The 21,551-nt window shown below is 31.8% G+C and overlaps 1 protein-coding gene across 1 annotated transcript; it reads right to left on the bottom strand.

The window, feature by feature from the left end:
* Positions 1-8,639: 8,639 nt before the first annotated feature.
* Positions 8,640-18,705, bottom strand: LOC134710748 (ribonuclease Oy-like). Its single transcript, XM_063571144.1, has 11 exons — positions 18,565-18,705; positions 18,220-18,276; positions 17,222-17,283; positions 16,061-16,142; positions 14,771-14,826; positions 13,882-13,951; positions 12,722-12,789; positions 10,779-10,892; positions 10,194-10,242; positions 9,606-9,677; positions 8,640-9,223 (listed from the first exon to the last, which is right to left on the bottom strand). The coding sequence occupies exons 1-11, from the start codon at positions 18,703-18,705 to the stop codon at positions 9,050-9,052; spliced, it is 945 nt and encodes a 314-aa protein (XP_063427214.1). The 3' UTR covers positions 8,640-9,049.
* Between the last annotated feature and the right edge of the window lie 2,846 nt (positions 18,706-21,551).

Genomic DNA, 21,551 nt, shown 5'->3' with positions numbered 1-21,551 from the left:
ACGTAAATACGGAATTAAATCCTGGTATCGATGATGAGTTTATTCATTGACTGCTGAATATCATGTCTGCGTGTTGATATATACTATGCGTGTTGGTATATAGTTGGCCTTTTTGGATTCAAAAGCAATAGCTGTTTGCTTCTTGTAAAAAAAAGTCAAAACAATTACTAGTATTTATAATTTTCTATTACTTTCAGGCTGCTTGCTGCCGACGACACCAGGGATGTGTAAGGGATATTTCCCGCGATATTCGTTCCGAGCGAAAACGAACACGTGTGAGATGTTCGCTTATGGTGGCTGTGGCGGGAATGCTAACAACTTCATAAACATAAAAGAGTGTCAAATAGCTTGTATTCCAGTTTAAAAACATAAGCAGAAAGACATATTCATAAAATTGGGTGGCGATATAGTTATATTGCAGTAGCAAAGTTAAAACTATGAATAAAATACAAATAAAAACTTGTTTTTCCTTGACAAAAAAGTTGCCCTTCAACGTCCGATGAAAGTTCACTTTTTGACACATTTTGATCTTTTATGCATATCTGCTTGTTTTGTTTACAGATCAGTGTCAATATGATGAAATGTTTTGCGATTATGATATTTTTACCTAGCTATAAAAGTAGATTCAATCCACCATTTTCTACATAAGAAAATCCTCTGCCAAGTCAGGAATATGTCAGTTATTATCCGTTCGTTTGATGTGTTTCCGTCTCTAAAGTACCTAGACTCTCTAGGCCCCTACCTAACAAGGCTTTTATAATCATGCATTAGTAAAACCCATAGACAATTCCCCTTACATACCATTTGATGTCATGTATTATTATTTTTCTCAAACAGTTCCCTTTCGGTAGCAGTATATATAATTTTACCGAATTCATCCGAAGCTATATATATACTTTCAGCAAAAGACGCCAAACGTGTGTGTGTCATTGTTATGTTCAACATCTGTAACTGAATTTTAGTACAAGGTATGCCAATGTTGCTTGAATATACTGGAAACATTTCGACCCATTTGTATTAAACCTATATCTTAGTTAACATAACATTATATATTCACTGCAACATATAAAAGAAGGGCGACAGATACCAAAGGGACAGTCAAATTCCTAGATCGACAACAAACTGACAACGCCATAGCTAACAAAGAAAAGATAAACAGACAATTTATAGTAAACAAGACACAACATAGAACACTTAAGACTCAGCAACACGAACCCCACCAAAAACTAGGGGTATCTTGGGTGCTCCGAAAAGAAAGTCAGATCCTGCTGATCAAATGGATGCAGAAAACGTGATAAATGGACCATACATAAAACGAGTGCATTCAAACTGAATACAATTGGAACATAATATTTATACTGACTTGATATTAACTATACCTTGATGTAGCTCCAAACTTTGATATAAATTAAAGTAGTGAAATTGTAAAATCAGCTCAAAAGCCCTCAGATAAAATTCAACTCGTGATCAAGTTTAAAATAAAATAAATAGACAACAAAAGGAATGAAACACTAAAAGAAGGGCAATCAATGAACGAAAGATAAACCCGAAAACAGATAAATCACAAAACGACAAACATAAAGACAAATAACACTGAAAACTAAAATAAAAATGAAACATGGATCCGAAAAGATAGGGGCTACGTTCGAGGGAGAGCATAACTTTCTTCTTGCAAGACAATCGCCGTGAACACAATTTGATAAGTATACAAGCCTTTGGTTTTGACATTTCCTACATAAGGCAATTGCCTCAATGCAATGCCTCCAAATCCATTTTCAGATATTTTTATTATTTCAATAATATTTATACTTTTATTATTAAAAGATTTTGGAAGTGTTTCCGGATTCTTTTTTAATGGACAAAGATGATTTTTTTAAAGAATCTGCTGAGTTATTTATGTTCAATACATTGTAAGTCAGATAAATTATTTTCAAATTACCACAGAACAAACCGTTCATTCTTGTGAATATAAAGGCTGAGTTATTTATTTTCGTAATCCCTCCCCTTAATTCCCCCTAACAACATGCATAAATTATGAATAAATTTTTCAAAAGTCCCGAACAAAACTTTGACCTGTTCCCCATGTTCTCAAATGTGATGACGGACACAAAGGAGGACCTAGAATTTTCATCAGGACAATTACACTAGCTGAAATGTCCATATACTACAACAAATTCTCAGTTGATAAATAAACAAATTTTTCAAAAACACCGGAACAACAGAAATAATGAAGTGCAACAAAACAAATGCTAATGCAATATACATTGAAACGAATTACTACCATATTTTTGACTTCGTACAGGACATTTTAGGAAAAAAGGTGGGTTAGTGAAAAAAGGACATATGTCTCAAAGAAACCTTCCCTAAAACATTTTTATTTACTAGCGATGAAGTTTTGATATCCAGATTTTTTTTCTCTCTAAGATTTGAAGTTTTTTACACAGTCGACCTAGTACCATCGCTTCACCTGCTTGAATCTAACTCGTTCATAAAATGTATACGTGACAGTTATATCTTCATGAACACGGAATGAATACTTGTCACCGGACGTTGAGCAACCAACTATCATCAGTTCACCATAGAAGGTTTTTCAGCCTATTTTTTTTATCGGGTATAAAAGAGTGTTTGAGTTCTTTTTTTATTTGTTTCATTAATATTACTTTATCGCCGTGCTCGCATTTTCCATTCTTCTTTAAATCGTTATGAGGCTGGCATACAAGCTTTTTGACACTCATCAATGTCAAGGAAATTGTTGGCGTTACCACCACAGCCGCCATAAACGAAAAATTTACACATTCCTGATCGGTACGAATATCGTGGAAAAAATCCTAAACAATCACCTGGTTTGGTATGGAGCAAGCAGTCTGTAAAGAAAACACAAGAAACTAATGTTTTTTTCTACACAAGGCCAATTAATTCGTCATAGATGGCAAATGCGTACCTGAATTATTACTCACGTTTCGTCTGCATAAGAGTAATCAATGTTACGCAAATCAAAAAAGTTACTAAGACGTAATAGAGTAGTGAGGTCCCAAAAATTTCGCAAGGTATTGCAAAATACAGATATGGGAATTCATTCCTGTGATTGAAAATTATTATTATTTCGGAAAAAGGCTAAGTTTTATTATCAGTTAATTCATAATTTTGACTAAATCAACAATATTGCATGTCAACATATACATGCTAGGCTAGTCATAAACACATATCATTCAACAGACTTTTAATGTACATTTGTAATATATCAGCTTAACAAATAGCATTAAAGTTCTCGGAAAAAATGTATGCAAGTCTTGTTATTTGGGGTACAATTGCAAAGCAAGAAATTCTATTTGCGCTTGCAGACTATTACTTCAGGCATTTATAATTGTAGTTTAATAGTCGTAAACTTTATTTTTAGGGAATTCGAAATAATAGTTTTTATAACTTGTTTTCCATTTTGGTTATGCTAATTGTTATTTCTTACGGTAATACTATGCTAACAAAATGAAGTATGTTGAGGTTATCTATTTCTTGTTGTCAATTTTTGCATGTTTTACAGGGTAAGAGGATACTACACGTCCCTTGTAGCTTCAATGCCTTTGGTAATCGTAAGAAAGTATTCAGATTTTACTTTGAATATAATTAGAAAATAAAAAAAAACCACTGTAATCGTACAAGACTTGTTGACACTAATTCAATATATACCGTTATTGCCAGTGAACTCGGTTGGGACTGGAATTGTTGATCCATGCACTAATGTTACTAATGTCACACAACACATACAGATGGCAATACACAAAGCTTTCATCTTGTAATCTGGAAGTTATAAACCAGGATAAGAATAATATTTCAATTAAATAATGATGTAGATCAAAAGGTGTAGTTAATCCGACAAAAAATCAAACAATGTCATTATGATATGTATATTCTTTTCAAATCACACAATCTATATCTAACTCATATTTATGATTTTTGAAACAATTTTTTTTTTTAATTTATGAAAACTGCACAAAATAAAGAAAGAAACAAAATCTAACAAACATATATGCTTTAATCGTTGTGCTATAATGTTGAACACAAACAATTTGAATATGTGTCATACTGTTTCATTCAATAGTCTCCTTTTAGACAACGCAACGCACAGAAAAACAGGTGGTATTGTGTTGCAAAGACAAACTATAAAATCCATATGTCCCATTTAGATTTAAATAGGGGTAGTGAATAATGAAAGGATATATGGACCTTCTTCTATGTATGACTTAATTACGGATACAAGACGAGAACCTTTTTTCTAACATAGGTATACTTACTTACTTTCATTCACTGAATACACTATAAACTATTAGTGCCTGTGGTCTAAATCTAAAATTTCATGCTTACCTTTTAAACTGACTTTTATCCGTGAAAGATTTATATGAGAAGTGAACATCTAATCTATATCAGTTATTTCGTCCTACATAATCGACATTGATTACACATCTGTCTCAATGCGTCTTTGAATGTCAACTCTGAGGTGGGACGGTTGTATTCAATTTCTAGGTTTCTCTAGTGTGTACTCTACTTAACTCTGTGATTTGACACAAAAATGCAATATCGACTGAGCACATCAAGCTTAGGTATGAATTAGGTGTAGAAAATATAAAAATAATTTATAAAATGGTGATTTTTTTCCAGAAATTTCTAATATTTTTAAATCATTGTATGATAAAAGGAAGCAAGGCATTAGAGATTTAGGTTCATTAAAATAACAAAAAAAGTAAACGGTTATCATACATTTCATATACATTTCTGAATGTTATAATGAAAGTGCTTTAGTTAACTGTGTGCATTGGTTTTTTAGTCTGGTAGATATTGATGTTCCTTTCTATGTTGCGTCTTGTGTACAACATGTATCATTTTTCTCACGGTTTGCCTTTTTATTATCTAACCATGGCGTTGTCAGTTTATTTTCAATCTTTGAGTTTGCCTGTCCCTCAGGTATCCCTCATTTGCACAGTTAAGTATACTACTTTTATTATACTATTCAGAAATATAAATAATTTGTTTTCTTGTAGCTTTATTAACCTTAGTCTACTTATAGTTTGTTACCTTATACTTTTATCATGCAAACAAAATAAAATCGGAAATTATATTTTGTTCACCTGTATTTTAAATTATTTCATATTTTCTACCCCTGATTAATCCCTCAGCTTGGGAAAATGTGTTCAGTGGATGCTGTATTTTTGTCAAATTACAGTGTACAGTCGAGTACACACAATAACAATAAAACATAGTAACGGAAAGTGAATAATACTACCGTTCCACCTCACAGTTGGCATTCACTTGAAATACTGCTATAAGACAGATTTGTAATCAGTGTCGATTATATAGGACCAAATTACTGATATGAATCATATGTTCACTTCCCATATGAATCTTCTCACGGAGAAAAGTCAACTTAAAAGGTAAGCATGGAATTTTAGATTGAGACCACAGGAACTAAATACACTAACGATAGTGCATTGAGTATATGTAAGTAAGAAAGTACATTTATGCTAGGCAAAGTCTCGTCTTGTACCCGTAATTAAGCCATATCTAGGAGAAGATCAATATGTCTTTTCACTTTTCACTAACTCTTTTTAAATCAGAATTGGACATATGGAATTTATCTTTTGACTTTACAACACAATTTCACTTCAGAGAACGTAGTATTGTCAAATAGGGAGACTTGTGAATGAAAAAGCATGTAAGATATTCAAGTTGTTTGTGTTTCAGATTATATCATTACGATTGATGCATAGATGTTTATTAAATTTTGTTTATATCACTATAATCTGCAGCTTTCATTATTTAATAAACAATCTAGTTTCAAAGATGATAATTTAAAGTTTAACGTATACTTGATGTTTTAAAAAGGATATAAATATCACTGTGTGATTATATTTTGTCGGGTTAACTACATCATTATTTAATTGAAATATTATTCTTATCCTGGTTTATAACTTCCAGATTACAAGATGAAAACTTTGTTTATTGCCATCTGTATTTTATGTGTGACATTGGTCACATTAGTGCATGGGTCAACGATTCCAGCCCCCACCGAATTCACCGGCAATAACGGTATGTTAATAGATATCAAGTTAGTGCCAAACTTATTTTGGGGGATTATATTGTTATTTTTTTCTCTTTGTGTGCGATACTTAATTTTATTATAGTGGTAAATCAATAAAATTGAAAACGAAAATAGGGAATGTGTGAAAGAGTCAACAACCCTACCTAAGAGCAGAAAACAGGTGAAGGCCACCAATGGTCTTCTACGCGGCGCGAAATTACCCACTAAATTGTTTATACCGAATTACTTATAATTTTATCTTTGGTGAGTTAACCTTTATAGTTTGGTTTTTTTTGTGTACTTTGTTTAGAAATGGAAATCTATGTTTTTGCATAGAATGTTAAACTGATCAGAATATCATTTTCGTCTGTGTAGTTGGACTGGATTTTAATGTGCGTATTGTTATGCGTTTACTTTTCTACATTGGTTAGAGGTATAGGGGGAGGGTTGAGATCTCACAAACATGTTTAACCCCGCCGCATTTTTGCGCCTGTCCCAATAGTTATCAAAAGTACCAGGGTTATAATTTTATACGCCAGACGCGCGTTTCGTCTACATAAGACTCATCAGTGACGCTCATATCGAAATAGTTAAAAAGCCAAACAAATACAAAGTTGAAGAGCATTAAGGACCCAAAATTCCAAAAAGTTGTGCCAAATACGGCTAAGGTAATCTACTCCTGGGGTAAGAAAATCCTTAGTTTTTCGAAAAATTCAAAGTTTTGTAAACAGAAAATTTATAAAAATGACCATATAATTGATATTCATGTCAACACCGAAGTGCTGACTACTGGGCTGGTGATACCCTCGGGGACGAAACGTCCACCAGCAGTGGCATCGACCCAGTGGTGTAAATAGTTATCAAAAGTACCAGGGTTATAATTTTATACGCCAGACGCGCGTTTCGTCTACATAAGACTCATCAGTGACGCTCATATCGAAATAGTTAAAAAGCCAAACAAATACAAAGTTGAAGAGCATTAAGGACCCAAAATTCCAAAAAGTTGTGCCAAATACGGCTAAGGTAATCTACTCCTGGGGTAAGAAAATCCTTAGTTTTTCGAAAAATTCAAAGTTTTGTAAACAGAAAATTTATAAAAATGACCATATAATTGATATTCATGTCAACACCGAAGTGCTGACTACTGGGCTGGTGATACCCTCGGGGACGAAACGTCCACCAGCAGTGGCATCGACCCAGGAGCCTCTGACCTTTGTTAGTCTTGTATTATTTTAATTTTAGTTTCTTGTGTACAATTTGGAAATTAGTATGGCGTTCATTATCACTGAACTAGTATATATTTGTTTAGGGGCCAGCTGAAGGACGCCTCCTGGTGCGGGAATTTCTCGCTACATTGAAGACCTGTTGGTGACCTTCTGCTGTTGGTTTTTTTATTTGGTCGGGTTGTTGTCTCTTTGACACATTCCCCATTTCCATTCTCAATTTTATACTATGAAGAGATGTTTGGGAAAGTCAACGGAATTATATTAGAAAATCCCAAGAAGAAAAACATTACATATAAATTAATTTAATCTTAAACAATGGAGAACCTCATACAAACGTCCATGAGATGATTCTTCCATAGTATGATATTACAAACTAAAGGTGTTGCTTACTTTGAACTATGTTAATTTTCAGCAATGATCATTCACAAACAGACTGGATGGTTTTACACCAGTCATTTTGGGGTACTTTAAAGCTAGTTGTTCGGTGTGAGCCAAGGCTCTGTGTTGTATGCCGTAATTTGACCTATATAAGTTTACTTTTTTCAAATTGTGACTTGGATAGAGATTTGTCTCATTGGCATTCATAACACATCTTGTAATATCTATAGATATATATTTTATGACGAATGAGTTTACTTTAACTAGTATTCTCTCCTGTTTTCTTAATTTTTTGAAGGTCATTAACATTAAAAAGAAACGGACTTTCAGTTCTGGCTTTCTTGACGTATTTGTATAAATGTATGAGTCTTTTGTGGATAGTTGTCTCATTGGCAATCATACCACATCTTCTTTTTTATACAGCATTTTTTTTCTATTCAATTTCCATTTGTCTGCTTATGTTGTTTCTGAAATCTTAAAAATCGCAGAAGTCGTTCTATGATAATCTTATATGAGGAGTCAACTGTAGCGCTATTCAATCATTGTAGAATTTGTTTTTCTCATCATTTTATCTATTTGAATTTATTTTTTACCAATGATTAGAGAAAAAGCGAATTGCTATTATGAACCTATAATGAATTTGTTGTGTAAAAAAGCATTATTTTCTTGTGATTTCTTTACAGACTGCTTGTTGCCGACCAGACCAGGGCAATGTCGGGGATATTTCCCACGATATTCGTTCCGATCAGGAATGTGTAAAGTGTTTATTTATGGCGGCTGTGATGGGAATGCCAACAATTACCTTGACATTGATGAGTGCAATACAGCTTGTATGTCAACCTCATAACAAATTAAAGTAGCTTGGAAAAATCGACCATGTCAATATAGTACTTTTACAGAAACAAAGAAACAATTATGTGTTAAAAAAACTCAACACTCTTTTATACCAGACAAAACAATCTGCCAAAAAGATAATTGGACAAATTTTATTTTACGAAAATGTTAACAATCGAATTTTTTTCGCGTATAAAATGTAACTTGTAAATTTGCAAGCAGTTTTATTATATAGAGTTTACTAATAGCACCAGGCTGAGCGAACTTAATAAAAAGAATTCATAATGGTCTTGTTCTGTTTTATAAATTCTTACAACTATACTAGTGTAAAGAGCTGATAATGCACCATCCAATCTATATACAGTATATACAAAAAAAAAACACACTTTACTCTTTGTTTTTAGAATACAAAAGTGAAAATGCATGGTTAGCTAAATTTATCTTGTCTATCTATTTTACAAATCCTATATCCTATGCATAACAACATTGCAATTGCATTAACTTTAGCTTAATCGTATATTCGTTGTTCTCTTTTAGTGAATTAGTTTCTTTTAATCTCAGGAATATATATCTCTCCTCCACGACAAGATTGAGTTTTAGATAGTCCGCTCCAGTAAAGTGTCGAGTCACCATGAGGACATTTGATAATTTTAAACTGTTTGTCCATACATATTCTTATTTCTGCCAAGTCAGTTTTTATTTTACCTGACTGAGACTGAAATGTACAAAAAATAATTAAAATATGTGCAAATAGCAAAATGTTTATTCACATCAAACATAAAACGTAACTCTTTTGTTAGGGAATGGGATCCACTTTAAACAGTACCTTCTGGTAGATATACGAAGATGTGGTATGCGACAATGAGACAACTCTCCATCTAAGTCACAATTTGCAAAATAAGTTCAAATTAGTGTCTTCAACACGGAGACTTGGTTCACACCGAACATCAAGCTGTAAAAAGCCCGATATGACAAGTGTAAAATCATTCAAGCGGGAAAATACATGTTTCCATTAAATTACTTCCCCTTTAGGGAACTGCAAGTGAAATAAATTCTTAAGTCTCAAGTAAATGAAAAAAAAGATTTATTATTATTACCTTATATCTGTAACACTGTAACTTTGGCATTACTCCGAGTTTCTTTTGAAGGATATTTGCAATTGTTTTAGTCTGTAAAGGAAAAAAATACAAAATAATGGTAAAATATGAAAGAGTGTGACATGTTTGGAATCATTTCAAGATTGATAAACTTTCATCAGACTGTAAATTTTGAGACCCACTTTTAAGTATGATGACGATTTATTCACAAACTAATAAAGGTGTATATTTTGAGTTGCTTGAATGAATAACACACAGAAGCCAAATCAGCCATGTTATAGGACAAACGCTTATTTAATCATTACTAGGGTAAACACTGATCTTTCCCATCCCCTTTCGCTGAAAGTACTCAAGTTCTCTATTGTGGCCCCTTGCATATCATTTATATAATAAATAAAAATAAGAATAAACCAGCAGAGATGTTGGACCAGTGGTCGAAATGGAATTTACCGTACCACTTCAAATTTATAAAATGTGCATTCAATCAAATAATAATTCGGGGTCAAAAAATAAACATAACTGCCAAATAATGGAAACATGTGTCTTTGTTATATTTTCACATCGTATAAGTACACATATGTTACTTACATCATAAGGTGTTGTGTCACTTGGCGTAATGTTCAATTTATTCAGGAATCTACAATGAAAACCAATTATTTCATTTTTGGTCTCTTGATAAAAAGGTAGTGTTTAGATAAAAGGAAATAATGACCAACAGGACGATGCTTATTTTGATAATTTTGTGCATAGCAATTTTCTTCAAATTTTAATTCAACTTTTATGTCCAAAGTGGCATTTGAAATTAATCGCAATTTATAACGTTTGAATTCATCAATTGTTGTGAAACAAGTCTACGACTTAAATAGACAGGATAAACAAGTGAAATATGCATGACATATTCGCCAATACGTTTAGCAACAAACAGTCTTTTATCAATATATCTGACGAAAAATAAATGCCATGATATTGTTATTTGTGATTTTAATTATTTTTTTCAAACGGACTTAAAAGTTTTTTTTATAAAATAATACTATTCATATTTTCGGGAAGTGTCGAAATGAAACTTTGAAAATAGCACGTGTTGTCTTTTCTTTAATATATTTTGTCCCATTTTTGTTTTCATCGTTTTACATTGTTAACTTTTGATTTTATATTATTATGTCTAAAACTTACTTTGACGCATTGTATGTTTTCATTAAGTCGAGTGCTTTCCTAAAGAACAGATATTCTGTTCCAGTTGTATTCAGACTTAAGGCACATGTTCCATGGGTGTTCCATTCATGTTTCCTGTATTCATACAAAGTTGGAAGTAAAATATTAAAGTTCTGATGGGGTTTTACGTGCCATCTTACACTTGTAGATAAGTGAAAGTTTTTTGCTCTATGTTAAAGGCTTTATTGTGAGTTTCAGATAAAGAAAAATAATTGAGCTTTGTTTTGCTTTATGTATGTCTTTTTTTTTGTGTATGTTCTGATTCTGTGTCATTAATGAATAACATATTTCCTTTGTTTTTCTATTAAAAGAACAATACAAAAACACAATATAAACAATGTGATAGTGTAGCAAAACACGCACAAATTCAAAGTTTTGAAACTTTGCAACGGTAGATCTCTACTGATTACTACTTGTCCATGTTTTCATGATATATAATATGGTATATTCGAACGTGTATTTATTTTTATTTCTTTGAGTAGCAAAACTTGTGTCGTTTATCTTAATATGAACTCAAAGGAAAATTCAGAACGGAAAGAACCATATCAGATGTCAAAATCAAAAGCTCAAATGCATCAAAGGCATGGAAAACAATTGCAATGTTCCTGACTTGGCACATAAAATAGCTATATCAACCTCACTTATATGACAAATAAAACCCTAAAATATTGACAACAGTCCTCGGAAAAAGTCTAGGCATGAAAGGAAAAAAAGGAAAAAACTAGAGGAACAGCGGTCAACATTGTCTTATAATCTTTATCAGTATTAGAACAAATTCATTTTCCAACAAAGAAAAACAAAATGGCATATAGAAAAAGCCCATAATCAAAAATGAAGGAGAAAAATACAAAAAATGACAATAGCACAACAAAATAATGGCTGTATGTATAAGTAACGAGCCGCACCAAACGGATATTACCGACTACGCAGTAAATGTAAAAGATTCACCAAGACGAATAAATGAACACCATAAAAAGTTATCAAGATGATTAACATTAACAGTACTTAGAATGTTTACTTCAGATTTATAGAATAACTAATCGAAGAATTCAAATAGAGAAAAATATTCAACGATTGACCGAACAACACATAAATTAACGAATGCGCGTAGCGCATGAGTTTATTAACAGTGTTGTTCGGTCACGAGTTGAACATTTTTCTGTATTTGAATTCTTTGATTAGTTATTCATTTTATTACATTGGCAAATGGCTTATTTATGAATTAATTTAAAAAATGTATTCAGAATTTGTTTTGATTCGACGTAAACCACGTTTATTTCACATGTGAAATTTTCTGTTTTTATTTAACTGGGAAATGTAATAAAATGATTTATTATTTGTGAAATTGAAATAGAATATTTATGAACAAGGTCTTGATGTCTTCCAATCAGCTGTTTAAGAAAACGGAAGAGACGCACTTATCCATTAAGCCTGTTTCAAACTTTCTGCTCAGACACAGTTATCTTTTTATGAAGTATGAGTAGCAGTATCAAGCTCGTGAATACCAAATGAATTGGTAAATGTATATCCCGTATTCAAGTGGAGTTGGTAATTTGCTATAAAGGTGAAGGAAATTGATCATTTTAAAACGAAAATCTTCTCATTTATCTGATACTGAGATGACTTCTTATATAAAACTCATGATTTAAGTCTGAAAATATGGCAGAGTAAGCCGTATCTGTTGTTTCTTAACCTTCTAGTTATTGAGAATATATTTTTCAGAAATCATTTTAAAAATGAAATGGCTTCTTAGATCTTCTTGTTTTTGACAAGTGTCTGAAGATACTCCGACTCATATGAAAATAAAAAAAGATCGACAGGGAAGGGTGCCGGTTCTTTCCACAGCAACACATATTTTTTTGTAAAATCATCATGATAATTAGTAAATTTGATAAATATCTTACCAGAAATTAGAAGAACGAGATTTTCTGAAAATGTTCGGCCAAGCATGCTGTAATTCATCTGTAAGATTCTACAAATACAAATGTGCAAGTATGAAACATAACATGGAATCTTGACAAGTTTAAGTACTTTGGTTTGATCCTAAGCATGTCTAAATAAATTTTTGTGGTGCAGTCTATAGATTGTCTTCTGTGGCAACATAACGGATTGAAATTTATTTTGAATTAACAAGTATATAAATCATCTATTTGAAATAGTATTTTACAATCTGGTACCGTTTCAAATGGGTGTTACAAATAGTCTCTATGTAAAAATGTTTGCTGTGACCCTTATAAATTTTTCGTCGCAATGAACAAGATAGATATGCAATGCATACTAGCTGGAAATTTGATGAAATAGTTTAACCATTTAATTTTCTCCTTAAAAATGTAGAAATTCTTTGGGGCGGGCAATAATTGCAGATTTTGCCCTATAATACTTTGAATTGTTTTGTTTCTATTTGATAGACAACGTTTAGAAAATTTACCTTTACAAATTATATTTAAGCTACAGAAATATACTCTAGGAATCTGACTTGAATTAAATTTAAAATAAACAGCAAAACATGTCCCTTTCTTGATTAGCAACAATGAACGAACGACGACACCTCTACATTATCGGTTCTTGGTTCACCACATTCTTCTTATTCGCAAAGAATATGGCGGAGATCTAAATTTATATAAGCGCCCAATCTTTCTCACCTGGAACAGTCGCGTAAGAACGCAACTAAAGAAATAACTGCATGTAGAAATATGTTGGAAAGGTTTGAACTCATCAATTTGGTTCAAAACACAACCACATACAACAAAAAATACAAAATATTATATATATCTAGAGATCCATGGCTTTCAGTTAGCATTTTGACTTGAAACTCTAATTGGAGACAAGCATATATGTTTCTGTTGGTAATCAATTATATAGGAAGATGTAGTTTGAATGCCAATGAGACAACTCTTCATCCAATTTATACAAGTAAACCATTGTAGGTCAAAATAAGGTCCTCATCATGGATCCTTGTCTATTTTTTGTTGACACACTCATATTGGCTTAATAAACAGATTAACACATGACTCCTCATTTAGAAAATGTCTTTTTATGGATGTTGAAATATAGTTATCATTACCTTTATCTTGCTCATATCGAAAGGAACTGATTTACAATTCTTTGGCGTTTCTTTTGATCCCAATGACGGCCTGAAATTTTAAAAAAATCATCATACCTTTTAAGATGAATTGAGTATGTCTGGTTGCTCAAAGTCCGATGGTAAGTGTTTCATCCACATTCCCTTAACATACCTTGTATGTATATATCTTTAAATGAGTCAGGTTCAAGCAGGTGAGAATTTTCAAAATGCAACTTTATTTAGTGTAAAGCCGTTTATATACATTCACCGGGGGTGTTTGTCCCCAAAAAAAAACATCTTTAGGTCGCCTCTGTGTCTGACATCAGATTTTTAAAGGGACAACATGTTAGCGTTAGGTTCAGGTTTCTAGGTCTGTGCATTATTTATGCATGTTACTGCATAAGGAGGGTCATGTCCCTAACCTCAGGCCATCTAAAATAGCATCTGGGTATAGCAAATAGTACATTATCGTTTGACCTTAAGGGTATACTATCTTCATGAGTATATTGCAATGAATTTAATTTTTTTCTTGTTTTTATTGCTGTAATTTTAATGAGTGGCAATCTGGAGAAAAAAAGAAATCTACCTGACTATCAATCAAAATATCAAATGCTTTTTACATTCTTTTAATTATCCGTCAAATTAAACATATTCTTATTACAAACTTTACACTATGAATAAAAACTACTATGATGTTATTAAGACGTCAACAAATAAATATCTTAAATGCATGTTGGTTATCAAATATTTTGCGTGAATTATCACGCTCATCTGGCATATACTTTGAAACGTTTAGCTGTTTTGATATAAGTGTCACTGTTGAGTCTTTTGTAGATGAAACGCGCGTCTGGCATATTAAATTATAATCCAGATAACTATTTTAGCTTACCACAGTCCGTGAATAATGAACGAATTGATGTAAGCAGGAATGGAGCATGTTTTGTGCTGTAAAAGAAAAGGCTGAAATTGATTTCATGTAATAAAACACCCACCCTGTCTAAAATCCCTCCTATAAAATTGCAATTGCATGGAAGAAGCTGCAAAATTGCACTTCGTCACATCGATGGCACCGGAAAAGGAAGTATAACTTTTTGCTCTGTTTATCTTGAGTATTTAGAACAACTCGAAGACTGCTCAAAAAGATATGTTGCTATAAACGTCATATACCCTTGTTTTACATGACACAAATAAACTCATCAGGACAAGACAAAATTGTTCATCCAAGTTTCATTAACTTGACGTTTAAATGTGGTGCTCACATTGTAAATAAAATACGACCAGTTAATGAGTTAATTTACTACCGGTGATGTTTTTTTCTTCTTATAAGCAATAAGATGTAATGTAAAATATGAAAATAAAGAGATGAAATATGATTGCCAGTGACACCACTACCCATCAAGTTAAAATGAAGTGGATGTTAGCAATTATAGTGTTCACTGTAGTACTGCACATGATGAAAATAAACTCGTGCGAAGTATAAATTGGTTTGAAACAAATAAAGATTATGTCCAGTAAGACTGCTAGAGAAAACAATGGTGGTAAAACTTCTGAAACTGAAATCGTAGAAGTTGTTCATATTTCGTGCCTTTATGATAATGGATATTTTACATTAACATGTTCACTATGTATTTTTTGAAATCTATTACTTGATTAACCAATGCTCAGTCATATTGCAGCGTTATTTGTGGTTCAGACTGCTTAATATATGTGAATTAACTACTAATTTAAATAATGTGCATCAATGCTTTTTCGCCAAAATCCATATGAAAAATTATTGTACAAATTATCAGTGATTTTTTGTCTATTTTGTACAAATTGTAATTTGTACAAGCACTTTTTGTACAAATTATAATTTGTACACGACATATATATTTAAATCATATAACCCTCATTATGTGTGCAATGTTCGTGTTATTACAAACACAATCATATGTTTGGAGTAGTGCATATGTGCTGATTCTTTTCAATATTTTTTCACAACTACATTTAATCATTGAAATAAGCTGAAATCGTGAGATTTTTTATTTGTAAGAAAACATTGCATATAAAATAATAGATGGGGTTCTATGAGTTCAGATGTTAGTCAAATACAAAACCCTTATGTCTTTTTCCCTCTCCCCTGTGTAATGAATACACATATTGAGACATATTCGGTTTTATTAACATATAAGAGGAATACCTCTTCTTTCATGCCCATCGTGCAAGCTGTTTGAGGCCATTCTTGTGCGAATATGAAGTGATCCCATCTGGCACCGTAGGTTCTAAAACGAATATCCAAAACTAATTTAGAGAATGTGAATGCTGACATGATGGGGACCTTTTTATTATATGTCGACTATTCGAACCTTCCATTAGAAATAATTTTAGTTTATCACCATATATGTATTAACTATAAAACAATATTATGCGTTTGTAAACTAGTACTAGTACTTGATTTTGTGCAAGCACATTCGTGTCAGCCATGACATTGAGGGATTTTGGCTTGGTTTGATATCGGAATAAAGAAAATATCCTTCATTTCTGTAATCATATATCTAAGAGCCATTTAGCCAGCCAGTCTGACCACCAGACAGATAGACAGACATACGGCAATGCAAGATCAACATTTATTTCTTGATAGAGGGTTGCTGCTCACAAGGAAGCTATTAAACCAAGAGTTCCAAATAGTGAAGTTGAAATCATCCCTTCGTAAATATTACGGACGCCATCACGAGTTGGTTGACCGTTATGGAATAACCGTTTCACAAATGATATCGGATATGTTCCTTACGTCGTTACTACAACGCCACTCCCTTTCATGACTGTGACCTACCGAATTAGACTATTTACCGGATTTGTTATCACATAAACAACATGACGGGTGCCACATGTGGAGCAGGATCTGCTTACCCTTCCGGAGCACCTGATATCATCCCTAGTTTTTGGTGGGGTTCGTTTTGTTTATTCTGTAGTATTTTATGTTGTTTCATGTGTACTATTGTTTGTCTGTTTGTCTTTTTCATTTTTAGCTATGGCGTTGTCAGTTTGTTTTTGATTTATGAGTTTGACTGTCCCTTTGGTATCTTTCGTCCCTCTTTTATTCAAATATGTATACTTATGGAGAGGATAACACAATTCACACTTTTTAAAGTTTTCATGAATACAAAAGTTAAAAAGTAACGCCAATAGATCAAATAATTAATTATAAGCAGTTGACTAATGAAACAACTATCCGCCACAGTTTAAAGAAAGTGGTATTCAGAATTTATAGGCCACCGTATGGCTTGCAACAATGAAGGGAAAATATATTTTACGGCGAGTGACAGATGTGTATCTGCATAAAATATATTTTATAACTTACGCAGCTATAGAAGTCAACAGGAAAATTGTCACAAAGAAGAAATTCATCACACCATCAACAATCTGGTAAAAATAAAAATCTAGATTAAAAGGACAAAATAATCGCAAAGAAGGTGTAATTAACGTTATTTGATTTCTTTTAATAGTAATGCTTAGTGATAATTGTATTATCACTGCAAATAGATAAAATGATAATTTCGCAATTTAGTCTTGTCTTGTCCATATATTGTACATATAATTCACCATTGAATCAAGTGTGTTACGGTATTTCTCCACACGAGACAGGTAAATTTTAATATTTAAAACGAAAGAGAATTAATTAACTGTTCAAATTGGAGAAATATCATAATACACGAGTGGTGAAGTATATTTCTCTTAAGATTTTTGGACGATTTCTAAACCAATTGTTTTATCTTTCTTTTTCAATATTTCAAAGAGGAAAATAAAAAAAAGAATACAAATTAGAGAAATATTACATACGTATCAGGAAAAAGTGTCCTTGTTAAATTTGTCTAAAGAAATCGTGTGTGACATTCCATCCCACAACATTGAGTTCGAAACTGACAAATGGTCGAATGATTCTCTAGTTTATCATACATCACACAAATGTTTATCCTGTTATGTTTTTTTTTGGTGGCGATCTTCTTCGACGTCGGTCTCAACAATAGCTTCTGACATAACTACTTATAAAAATAGCACTAAACCGTGTTTGGTCAATTACCAAAATCATCTCTTTTGAATTATGTCGGTTTTAAAGAATATGGTATATAAATCTTTACCTACAGCAACCTACCACGTCCAAATAACCGTGGTTGTTTTCAACCATCTTATGTTTATTGCCTTAAAGATACATTTTTTCGACGATATTCTCTTTCAGTCTTATCAACAATCAAACTGAAACCTAATTCACTCTTTTCGTCCGCATTAGTAAGTGTTGTTCTTTTGCTAAATTAGCTTAAAGAAATTGAGAAATAGACAAGGAGTGAATTATATACTTACTTGCTGATAAATCAACAATAAAAAAATAAGCATGTGTTCGGACACTAACACAAAAGGCTATAAAATAAATAATCATATGATCAAGTACTTCCTCATATGTAATTTCCGGATACTTAGTACCATGACAAGGAATAGTTTTAAATTCTAATTATAAATTTCATTTTCGTATTTAAAACTTATTTTATAAAAATCAACCTTTGAACAGATATCGACTAAAATATCCATTCCGATCATATTGACTACAGCTATGTTTTGAATTAATGCTACGGCAACAATGTGGATTGGTGCTAACTTCAACTATTATGCTTGCTAAACATTATTAACAAAAAATATTAAGAAGTATACTAATTTGATACTAATTCTGGCAAAATGTAACTGAAACTGATGCCACCAGAATGTTGGATATTTTGTCAACTCATGTTTTGCTTGAGATGGACTTTCTTCTTTCCTGAGACAATTGGCATTCCTATTGGAATGTCTTATCATTTGATTTCAAAGTTAAATAACATTGTGTTAAGCATGGCTATCCCATTGAACTTAATTTGATATACCACGTACTGGTATATTAAAGTACGCTCCATAAATTAAACCACATCTAAACATCGACAACTTGTAAAGTTGGTGGAGAACCAAACTTCAAGACAGAAGAGATGACTGTTTTTTTCAACTGTGAACTTCTATTTTATAAAAAAAAAATGTTCCCACTTATGGAATATATTTAGCCGAATCTACTATTTTATTTGATATTAGAATTTTTAATGACAAAAGATAACCATGCTATATCATGTCGGTATTTTACACTTTTCTATGACAGAGTTGTAATCAATTTCATTTATATAGGACTATTTACTGATATGATCCTATGCTAACTTCCAATACTAATCTTGTCACAGGAACATACAAAAGGTATGCATAAACTTTAAGGTTTAACCTACCCTTTTTTCTTAAAATGTTCTGTACCAAGTCAGGAAAAATGGCCAATGTTATATTATAGTTCGTTTCTGTGTGTGTTGCCTTTTAGTGTTGTGTCGTTGTTCTCCTCTTATATTTGATGTGTTTCCGTCAGTTTTCGTTTCTGACCCGAATTTGGTATTTTTCGCAATCGATTTATGAATTTCGAACAGCGGTTTACTACTGTGGACTTTATTTAAGACAAGAGGTATCGGATGCTTTTTCAAACTTTTATTTATACATATGATACAAAATTTCGTCTTGTACCTATGGTTTAGACATATGCAGAAGAAGGTCAATATTTCTGTCAATTATTCGCTACCAGTTGTAAACCAAATTTAGCATATGCATTTTTACCAACCGTTAACAATGGGCGTTGAATGGTCAAATAGGGACAGTTAAGCATATAGAAGTATGTAAACATATTTAATTGTTTGTTTTCGCTATTGTGGCATTGTGATAGATAAACGGGTGTTAATTTCCTATTTTGTTTATTTGATCATAATTATTAAAGGGATAATTCGCGATTTTTCACTTTTCATCTTATTATGTTCATAATTAATACCATAAAAAACATATTCACCAAGTTTTATTTTGATATGAAATCTAATAAAGAAGAAAATTGGGAATTATTAATTTTATTTTTTGAAACTTCCTGACTTATGTGACGTAGTTTAAGTCTTTCATGCATGCCGGGAGTGAAAATATCTCATTTAAGTCTTGTTCGTTAACCATCTAATAACGCGATTTAAAGCGCATCGACGACTTTTGGTGTAGCTAGTAACCAGCGAAAAATAAGTGATAGCCATGCAACTTTTAAAATAACATCGTGTGGATTTTTAAAACGAATTTTAATAATAAAAGTAAATCATACAATAGAACATTTTTATGATTTTTTTTCTAAAAAATACTTTAAAAAACATATGAAACTGACATGATCGATAGTGTATTAAAAATACATGTTTGTATTCTGACCTTTTTGCTTCATTCCAGCAATCATTTTCACTTGCTTGTACGGTGGTAACAATAAAATGTGTATTGTTTGTAACACCTAAGGAATGTTAAATGCGTAGTTTAACTCAAGGTAATTAAAAGATTAGCATTATGTAATTCTAATCTTTTGATCCTCATTCAGTGAAATCTAGGCGTCACGGTTCACTGGCATTTCAGGTGTGAACAACATTCCGTATCAACTGTAAACGGGAGTCAGACAAAGTTTCAGATACACGAATGTAAAAAAAAAAAAAATAATAATTAACGGGAATAATAAGATCGCACAATAACTGGATAGCTGTTGTATATTTTCATATTTTGCATAAGACCACTTTTAATGAATTGTTACTTTTGATTACTTTAGTAACGATAACATATTGAATTATTTTAATTGAAGAATTAATAAATAAAAATAGCCTTCAAAACACGAGTTTATGAACTAAAAAATGTACTATTTCAAATTAGGAACGGCAGCCTTAAATATTTCAAACAGATCATTATTGACATTAACAATTGCAATTATATAATTTAGTCTATCCAAAGTGATCTTTAATTACCTATTTAGGAATTAAACTGCTCATCAAAATATTTTAAATCTCACAACACATGAATACTTCAGATATTTGAAAAAAGATGTTTTAAAAAAATTGACAGGAAATTAATGGATCTAATTGAAATGGAATCAACAAATTACGAACAGATATGCTTTTCAAGTGGTCGGCAAGTGCGTACATTTTTTTAAATCAATATTTCTGGCCTTCACCATTGACAACGAGTTTATATTACATTTTACCAAATTTACCCTTGGAAAAAATACGTATAAAGATTTTTATTTCATCAAATCTGTTTGGTTTTTTTTTGGTATTATTTATATTTTTATAAATAATTTTCTTTTCACCAGAAATGTCATTAATAAACAAGCGTATGAGTTTAGTAATATCACTTTCGGACACGCAAGATAGAGATGTATACTATACATCTAATAGTTCAAAATGGAAAGTTATAAGTTACCGTGTAGTACACTTATCAATACACTAAGAAGTGAAACGATGCATGAATTTGCAAACTGGACAGGAAATCGCTTGAATACCTGGACGTGCCACCTCACACCTTTGGGAGTAATACCTTTAGCCATGCGGGTGATCAGTGGAGCGAAGATCCTAATTTATTTGAATAAAGTTTATTACATAAAAGAATTATTTCAAGATTTCCGATAACAATTCAAGTTTCACGGAAGACTTATTTATGATTTGAAATTTTGGCTTTTTCACTAATTCCTATATTATCAGTCTAAAATAACAGATCATGGTTATTTAAAAAAAAAGAAGAAAATTTTTCGTATCAAGTTAGTTAACTAGTTATACTAGTCGGATAAAACAACCGTACGA

Source organism: Mytilus trossulus, chromosome 3 (assembly GCF_036588685.1).
Source record: "Mytilus trossulus isolate FHL-02 chromosome 3, PNRI_Mtr1.1.1.hap1, whole genome shotgun sequence".
Lineage (NCBI taxonomy): Eukaryota > Metazoa > Mollusca > Bivalvia > Mytilida > Mytilidae > Mytilus > Mytilus trossulus.
This window is presented reverse-complemented; position numbering and strand designations above follow the sequence as displayed.

Coding starts and splice junctions, on each gene's coding strand:
- LOC134710748 (XM_063571144.1), bottom strand. CDS start 18,705: ATGATAAGACATTCCAATAGGAATGCCAATTGTCTCAGGAAAGAAGAA. Junction 17,284..18,219: donor TATTGTTGATTTATCAGCAA/GTAAGTATATAA, acceptor TATTTTTACCAG/ATTGTTGATGGTGTGATGAA. Junction 10,893..12,721: donor TCTCGTTCTTCTAATTTCTG/GTAAGATATTTA, acceptor GTATGAATACAG/GAAACATGAATGGAACACCC.